Source organism: Priapulus caudatus, unplaced genomic scaffold (assembly GCF_000485595.1).
Source record: "Priapulus caudatus unplaced genomic scaffold, Priapulus_caudatus-5.0.1 Scaffold384, whole genome shotgun sequence".
Lineage (NCBI taxonomy): Eukaryota > Metazoa > Priapulida > Priapulimorpha > Priapulimorphida > Priapulidae > Priapulus > Priapulus caudatus.
In genome coordinates, this window is record NW_014577445.1 from 158,244 (window position 1) to 166,850 (window position 8,607).

Sequence of the window (8,607 nt, forward strand, 5' to 3'; positions counted from 1 at the left end):
CCGCCGCCGCCGCAACCGCAGCAGCAGCCGTCGTACTACGCTCAGCAGCCCCTGCCGCCCGGCGGTCCGCGGTACGACCGCCCGCCGACCTTCTCCACGAAGGCGGCCCTGCACACGATGCTTCGTGCGCGGCAGCCCCCTGGTGGCTACCTCCCGCAGCCGGGCATGGCGCCCCCTGCTGGCCACGCGGGCATGCAGATGATGCAGAACCGGCAGATGATGGTGGCGCAGCAGCAGCAGATAGGACAGCAGCAGCAGCAGCAGCATTACGCGGCGTCGTACCAGGACGCACGCATGTACGCGCAGCAGCAGCAGCAGCAGCAGGCGACCGCGCAGCAGCCGCTGCACCACATGCCACCGCAGCAGCAGCAGGGCGGCTACGGCAATGGATACGGAAACCCGCACCTGCAGCAGACGATGGCGCCACCGCAGCAGCAGCAGACGAGTGCTGCCATGACGATGATGCAGCAGCAGCAGCAGCAGCAGCAGCCTGCGGCAGCGTACAGCCAGCCCGCGTACCAGGCAAACCCGAACCTCATGCACGGCATGATGTCCCAGCAGCTGCCTCAGTCCAGCGGATACGGAATACCACCCCCGCAGCAGCAGCAGCCGCCGCCGCCGCCGCCGACGCCGCCGCTGCACCAGATGGCGACGACGTCGCGGCTGAAACATCCGAACGTGCCGATGGCGGGCGGGGCAGTGGGCGCCGGCACGGCGATGCCTTCTCATGCGATTGCCGGGGGTCAAGGTCATGCGATGATCCAGCAGCATCAGTACATCGCCCAGATGAGCGCGGCGGGAAGCGGCGGCAGCGCGGGCGCAGGCGTGGGCGCGGGGCCCAACCCGCAGCAGCAGCACGCGCCGCAGCAACGACAGACGGCTCAGCTCATAGCCAAGCTGAAGGGAGGTCTGCAGAGCAACCACCCACCCCCGAACTACTGATGACCTCCCTCCCTCCCTCCCTCTCTCCCTCCCTTCTGTCCGTCCTCCCTCCCTCCCTCCCTCTCTCCCTCCCTCACTCCCTCTCTCCCTCTCTCTCCTGTGCTCACCCGCTCTCACATTACTGATGCTTGGGCCACCAGCCCCTAACCAACCCGGCACTATTGATGATGTTGTGTGAACCCGCGATTATGTGTAAAATAAAGGTAAAAGGTGCGGCAATCGTGAGTAAAGTCACGGTAAAAGGTGCGGCGATCGTGTGTAAAATAAAGGTAAAAGGTGCGGCAATCGTGAGTAAAGTCACGGTAAAAGGTGCGGCGATCGTGAGTAAAGTCACGGTAAAATGTGCGGCGATCGTGAGTAGAGTCACGGTAAAATGTGCGGCGATCGTGTGTCACATTATCTGAGCTATAAATGTGTCGTTGCTGTCATTATTAATGTGCGCTGCGAGTTCGTGACGTGAGCTGGAATGTGGCATCACTGTGTGTAATGAATGTAATGCATGTGTATATATTTTATCCATATCTATCAGATATATATATCAAGTCAAACCCGTGTTAGCAGATACCTGTCGATAAAGGACGCTTAGAAATTGCCTCGAGTTGCTGACATACAAAAAAACTACCTCTACAGTAGAGACAGTTTCCTTGCATACCTGCCACTCGAGGTAAATGTCAAAACTGTCCTTTGTAGACAGGTGGCCCTTCTATAGAGGTGACACTGGTTTGACTATAGTCGTATTCGCAATCTCTTCGGTGACAACAATGTCTGCCGTATGTGTAAGCTTGTCTGAAGTAAACGAGAAATCTGTAGAAAATTCATGTTATAAATTGAAATCAAGTTAAAGTATGAATCGTTAAATTAGCACATGCGTTATTGTTAATATTTTAATTTTGGAAACGCTGCAGACTGCGGACTCCCTCATTTGCGCTGGCGTGCGGCACTCCCTGCGTTCTTTAAGAGGGGTAGGGATAGTGTTGTTGGACTCGCTGTTCAAAAGTTAATTTCTACCCCCGGTATATATATAGCGTAGTGGTGTTGTCCGGGTGCAGCTACTTCAGCCGCCTACGAGACGACAGCTGAGGGGAGCGTGCTGCTTGCTTGCAGGAGAGAGCATGGAGCGACGGTGGTGTCCCGACGGGCGGTTCCGTCAACCGGGCCGGGGGAGGACCAACCTCTGGCAGGGCGGCTGGCTTGCTGATGGGTGACGAACGGAGGAGGAGAAGGCGCGCGGAAAGGGAACCTGACGCTGGACGGAAGCTCCAAGCAAGGAGGGGGTGGTGTCGCGCGCATCCACAGGGAGGAGGGAGGGAGAGATGTATTTAGCGGAGGAGGAGGAGAAGGCGCGCTCGGAAGGAAGTCCAGAAGCCAGACGGATAGCTCAGCAAGCGGGTGGGTGCTGCGCTGCATTCCACGGAGGGAGGGTAGGAAGATGTGATTTAGGTGTAGGAGTGGAGGTCGGAGAAGGGCGCGTCCGAAGGGAAGCGCTGGACAGACGGAAGCGCTCAGCACGGAGGGGGGAGTGTCAATGGAGGAGGAGGTGGGTAGAGGTGATTTAGGAGGAGGGGATGGAGGAGAATGGCCCGGCGAAGGGAACCTGCACAGACGGAAGATTCGCAGCTAAGGAGGGGGGGAGGTGTCACGTGGAGAGGAGGGGAGAGGTGTTATTATATGAGGGAGCGGGAGAAGATGTTGATTTAGTGGAGGATGGGTGAGAGATGTGATTTAGGAGGAGGGAGAGATGTTATTTCAGGGAGGGGAGAGATGTATTTAGGGAGGAGTGGGGGAGGAATAGTTATCAGGAAAGATGACGCCAATGTGAAGGAACCACCAGCAAGGAGGGGTGAGCAAGAAAGGAAGGGGTGGAGGTGAAGGAGAGGTGTTGGCTAGGAGGTATTCTGGGGGGGGGGGAGACTACCCATGCCATCACACAATGGCAATGCGAGTGTTTGGATGTAGTAATAACGTACCATCCCTCTATCGGATGTAGAGACAGCAGCTTTATTCATGCCAAACATGGCCGACACTTACATAAAGTTCAGTCGAAATTGATCATTCTTTAATGAGTCTCGGCGCCATTCACACCTGCACCAAAAACTATTTTGTGTACAATTTTCCAATTATTTAACTACGTATTTCTTCGATGGCCGGGCGATATTTCCACATAGACAGCGCGACAGCGTGTGTAACATGCGTGTTTCAACTGCGTGCTTTCTCGTCGTTGCCATCATCGGAAATCCGGGCACCTGCTTCATCGACGACGACGACGTCTTTCTCCTCAGCGCGATGGAGCGGCGTCGAAGCTTCACCTACGCCGTAGTCTGTGCAGCTGTAGAAGGTTCGGTGTGGACTCGACCCTCACCAGCTCGACCCCGAGCTCACCGCCTTTCCTCAGTTAGGGGGGGGGGGGGGGGGGTGCCCGACCAGCCTGTAACCAAAGGTCTCTTCAAGAGTTCTCATGATGCTAAGTTGTGAGCGACGACTGTTCCGCGGATTCTTTCTCAGCAGATGGCAGCGGTGCAATATCGTAGTAAGTGTTCGTAGTGTAGGGCGGGTGTAGCGTAGAATAGAGCGATTTCTAATGGTATGTGTGCTGAGTCTAGATGATTGTATTTTCATGTAATTCTAGTTATCAATATAGAATTGGTGGGTATTTCACTTGAATAGTCCATTCTTTAATGATACAGTAGAATTAGTGTATGTGGAAACATAATGGATTGATTCAATATTCTTTATTCATGTACTTCTGATATGTAGTTATATACGTAGCTAGTAGTAGTCAAAGCAGAGATAGCCGGGCAGCGCGGGTGGCCGCAGCAAGCACATGCAGCAGATAAGTTACAGTAGTCGACCACACTAAATATTCATCACACTGCTAATAAAACGGCTACATGGTGTGATATATCAGGTGATATAATCGTAATTTGTATATGCGCAGATTTTATTGATCAATTATATTCATGGGGTATTCTATTTTCTCTAGTAGTCTGCTTGTCATTTATAGGATTGGTCTTAAAAGATGTTTTATGTTAGCTTTTCCTATTTTGTGTGTACATGCTGATGCTCTTTACTACTGTTTCAGAGCGCTTACTGCAACTCGAAGCTATCTTGACATGTTTATGATGGTCATGCGTGACAGGGCCGGAAAATCAAAGTCTTAAGTGTGTCCCAATGTCTGACTTAGGAAACGCGTCTAGATGTAACTTGAATAACCCTACTCGCATGCAATGCGTGGCTTGTAGCTACTCATAGGGGGTGCTATCACAGGTCCGACTGCATTTGTTGACAGACGGTAGAGAGAGAGAGCGTGAGAGAGAGAGATGAGAGAGAGAGGGAGGGAGAGAGAGAGAGAGAGAGAGGAGAAGAGAGAGAGAGCGAAAAGGGAGGGGAGGGAAGGGAGAGAGAGAGAGAGAGAGAGAGCAAGGTGCAGAGAGACAGTGAGAGGAGATGAGAGAGAAGAGATGAGAGGATGAGAGAGGAGAGGGAGGGAGGGAGGGAGGGAGAGAAGAGATGAGAGTAGAGAGAGATGAGAGATGAGAGAAGAGAAGTAGAGAGAGAGAGAGAGAGAGAGAGAGAGAGGGAGAGAGAGAGAGAGAGAGAGAGAGAGAGAGAGAGAAGAGAGAGATTGAGAGAGAAGAGAGTAGAGAGACGAGATGAGAGCGAGTAGAGAGAGAGAGAGATGAGAGAGATGAGAGAGACCGAGACGACGAAGGAGAGAGAGAGAGAGAGATGAGAGAGACGAGAGAGAGAAGAGAGAGAGAGCGAGAGAGGCAGCAGAAGAGCGAGAGAGGGAGAGAGAGAGAGACAACAGACATGACAGACGACATGAGAAAGCGAGAGCACTTGGTAGAGAGAGAGACACGGCTAGACAAACAGACAGAAGTACAGACAAGTACATGCGAGAAAAGCGAGAGGCAAGAGAGCAGAGAGAGAAGAAGACGGACTAAAGCAGAGTCTGACACCAGGACATACAGACAGAGAGAGCGAGAAAAGAAGGAAAGAAGATTTAGACAAAGGGAACAGACAGACGGACAGATCCAGGCGCTCATGTATGAGAGCTAGGCGAGCTAACATCCATGCATACCCATAGCGGCCTAACGCCTGCATCTCGCCTTATCCTCGATGCCCTCGATCGTTCTGCTCCCTCAGGATCTGTGTACGGGTAGTACAGGTTAGGGTTAGGGTTACAGCAATCCGCGTGCGCTGCCGCCTTGCATCTCTCTTCCTCATCTGTCTCTCGCTGCAGGATCTGTGTACGGTGTACAGGGTTAGGGTTAGGGTTAGGGTTATAAGCACAGCATCGCCGTGCCTGACGCGCTGCATCCTCATCTCCTTAATCCTCGTCTCCGCTGCAGGAATTGTGTCCTCGTACAGGTAGGGTAGGTTACCACACGCGTACGCGCTGACGCCTGCATCTCTTCCTCTCTCGTCTCTCGCCTGGTCAGATCCTATGGTAGCGAGTGTAAAGGTATGGGTTAGGTTACACACACTGCGTACCATGAACGCTGCATCTCATGACTCTCCTCTCTCTCCCCTGCAGCGATCTTGTACGGTGTACGGTGTTTTAACAGGGTTTTAGGGTTATGGTGTTACACAAGCATGTACCGCGTGTCATGACGCCTGCCATCTCTGCTCTCCTCTTCATCTCCCCTGGAGCGGTCGTGTAGCGCTCACTCGTGTACGGTTTCAGGTATTAGGGTAGTAGGGTTACACCAATCATATAAACAGACGCGTGCGACGCTGCATCTCCTCTCCTCGCTCTCGTCCCCTGCAGGATCTGTAGTACGTGTACAGGGATTAAGGTTAAGGGTTACACTCGACAACATTGGACCCGGCTGACCCTGCATCTTCTTTTCCTCTTCTGCTCATAGCAGATCTGTGTACGGTGTAGGCAGCGTTAGGTTAAGGGTACAACACACGGTGTGGCCTGCACAGACGCCTGCATACCTCTCTCCTCCTCGCCGGCCGCCTGCAGCGATCCATGTGTACGTGTACAGGCGTAGGGTTAGGGTTACAAAACACACAACTGCGGCCCGCGCGAAGCCTGCATTCTACTCCTGTCCTCGTCTCTCTCTCCCACTGCAGATTTTCGGTGTACTAACCCGCAGCGGTGTACAGGTTAGGGTTTTCAGGTCTGACGCGCAACCGAGCATGCCTGAGCCTGCGTCTCCTCTCCTCCAGCTTTCTCTCACCCTGCCAGGACTGTGTACGAGTGTACACGGTTAGGGTTAGGGTTACCAACGAGCGTGCTGACGCCTGCATTCTCTCTCCTATTCTCTTCGCCCTGCAGGATCTGTGTAGGTGTACAGGGTTAGGGTTAGGGTTACACAACCGCGTGGCTGACCCCTGCATTCTCTCTCTCATGCATCCGCTGCAGGACTGTGTACGTTACAGGGTCTAGGAGATTAGGGTTTAGGTCGACAATGAATCCTCAACTAAATCTAGAAACACCACGGTGCCTGACGCCTGCATCTCTCTCTCCTCCTCCCTGCAGATCTGGTACGAGGTGTGACAGGGTTAGGGTTAGGTTTAGGGGTTAAAGTACAACACAGCATGCCTGAACGCCTCGCCTCTGCATCTCTCCTTCTCTCCCCTGCAGGATCTGGTACGTTGCTGTACGATGGGTAGGGGTTGGGTTACCACATCGCGGTTTCTGCCTTGACGCCTGCATCCTCTCTCTCCTCAAATCCCCTCAGGATCTGTGTACGGTAGTACAGGGTTAGGGGTTAGTATACACAATGATAGCGAAATTTTCCATCTTACCGATCGCACCTGACGCCTGCATCTTCTCTCGTCCTCTCTCTCCCTGGGCAGGATCTGTCGTAGGTGTATCAGGGCACGACTGGCAGCAGAGGAGAAAGGAACCTGGTATCGACGCACCTGCGCATGTGGCATACGGGCAGTCTACTGATAGAGAGCTTTGTCACGCCTGCTGTGCTACCCCTTTGGACATGCCTGCCTGAATGATTCAAGTGGACAGCTAGCCACAGAAACGTGACTGGGAAACTGGCTGACGTGCACTACTATCACGTTATGATTCAACTTCCGATCGCCCGCGTGTGGGCGACTCGATAACTTAGTAGCATCGATGTAAATAGTAGATGAAATTAATGAAAGTCATGGACAGATTTAAATGTGAACTTTCTGAAGTGCTCTAGTCTAAAGAACAACAGTGCTGACTAGTCACGGCGGTCTTGTCACATCTATGACACGAGTTTATTACTATGACACGTATGGTATAGAAATGTACTATGTATAATGTTGTTTACAATCTATGTAAGCTCAATATTTAACGTTGATCAGGGGTGTATGGTGGTGTGCAGAGCAGTGGTTATCGGTAGTGAAGACTCTAGGCCTTGTCGTGGTTGTAACTTTCTTAACAGCATGTATGAGAGTGTGTGTGCATGTGCGTGCGTGTGTGTGTTTTCAGCGACGCATTAAATTACACGTCATCGTTGTGCAACGGTATTGCTGTGAAGCGTGTGATCGTGTGCATTCTTAGTTAAATTCTTTTTGGATAAGATAGGAAAGTTTTTGCTGAAATACTGTGAAGAAGAGAGCTTGGTGAGATTAGATTGAGAGCGCCCGGCACAATGTGAATTGTCAAGTTGTGGTATGTGACATTAGGGTTGCAGTAAAATGAGATTGCAAATTCCCGGCAAGTTTATTCTGTCTTATTTGCCGTACTGCTTGTCTGTGCAAGGTGGCTCCCTGGCACGTTCATACTCCTGGTCAATCTTCTAATCCTGTGTATTCAGCCTGACGCAGCCAATCCTTATCCGAAGCCGCGTCGATTCCTTTAAGCACTTAACAGCAAATTACCATGTGCGCCGAACCTATTTGGTCAGTGAATGGGTTTTGGTCGTTTTTTATGCAGAGATCAGAGAAAGTATTCAGAGAACGCCCTGGCTGTAGAGGGTATGACTTTTATGGAAAAATGGATTGAATTACTAAAGTACCGAAGGTTTAGTGGCCCCGTACGTTTCTGAGTATTTCGATTAAGGTCTACAGCGCGCGCCTCCTTTGCCGGTGGCGAATATATGGATCTATTATTATTCATGCATGTCCAGTCATTTGCATCACGCCCTACTTGTGTTGAGAAGATAATTTTAGGAGTTCTAAAACAACAAATATGCTGCCCTTGCATTTCAGTCGGACCTGATATTTAGCCAGCAATACTTTATTGAAAATATGGGTAGACCCATTCCTAGTGACTCCTCCACATCCTAAAGTTGTAAGATTCGATGATAAGGGCAGACACGGCTGCTGGAGGAACCAGAGAGCGGGATGACTGAAGCAAATCCACCTTAGAAGACGAATTGGTTAAATTTGTTAGACAATTATTGTTACGCCCGAGTTGCAATTGTTTACAGATCGTTTGCTTTTACACTTTGTGTTTAGTGAAAGCTACAACGATTTTGAGATGTTTTTGGCATATTTTCGGAAGGAAATCGTCGACAAAAAGCAATGCTTCGACCATGCTTCTTGGGCATAGGACAATAACTCGATACACATGAATTCTAAGGATACACTAGTTTTAACGTTAGACTAGATCTCCATGCTGTGGGTCGTGTATTTACAAAAGCGAACTAAGTGATTACTATAACTGTGCCCATGTGTATAATATATATATAATAATATATATATAAAAATATAATTTAAACCAGA

At 50.9% G+C, this 8,607-nt stretch overlaps 1 protein-coding gene across 3 annotated transcripts; it reads left to right on the top strand.

Moving 5' to 3' along the window:
* Window positions 1-65: 65 nt before the first annotated feature.
* LOC106809794 (mediator of RNA polymerase II transcription subunit 15-like) lies at window positions 66-1,491 on the top strand. Of its 3 annotated transcripts, none has more exons than XR_001393911.1 (2): window positions 66-1,152; window positions 1,252-1,491. XR_001393911.1 is itself a non-coding variant. In XM_014812998.1 (2 exons), exon 1 carries the CDS (start codon window positions 118-120, stop codon window positions 940-942), a length of 825 nt encoding a protein of 274 aa, XP_014668484.1. In that variant the 5' UTR covers window positions 66-117; the 3' UTR covers window positions 943-958; window positions 1,003-1,491. The 3 variants fall into 3 exon arrangements, 1 of the variants encoding a protein (XP_014668484.1); XR_001393910.1 differs by having other exon boundaries at window positions 66-1,145; window positions 1,212-1,491; XM_014812998.1 differs by having other exon boundaries at window positions 66-958; window positions 1,003-1,491.
* Window positions 1,492-8,607: the final 7,116 nt, after the last annotated feature.

Bases quoted from the DNA above. Each gene is read 5' to 3' on its own strand.
- LOC106809794 (XM_014812998.1), top strand. From the start codon at position 118: ATGCTTCGTGCGCGGCAGCCCCCTGGTGGCTACCTCCCGCAGCCGGGC.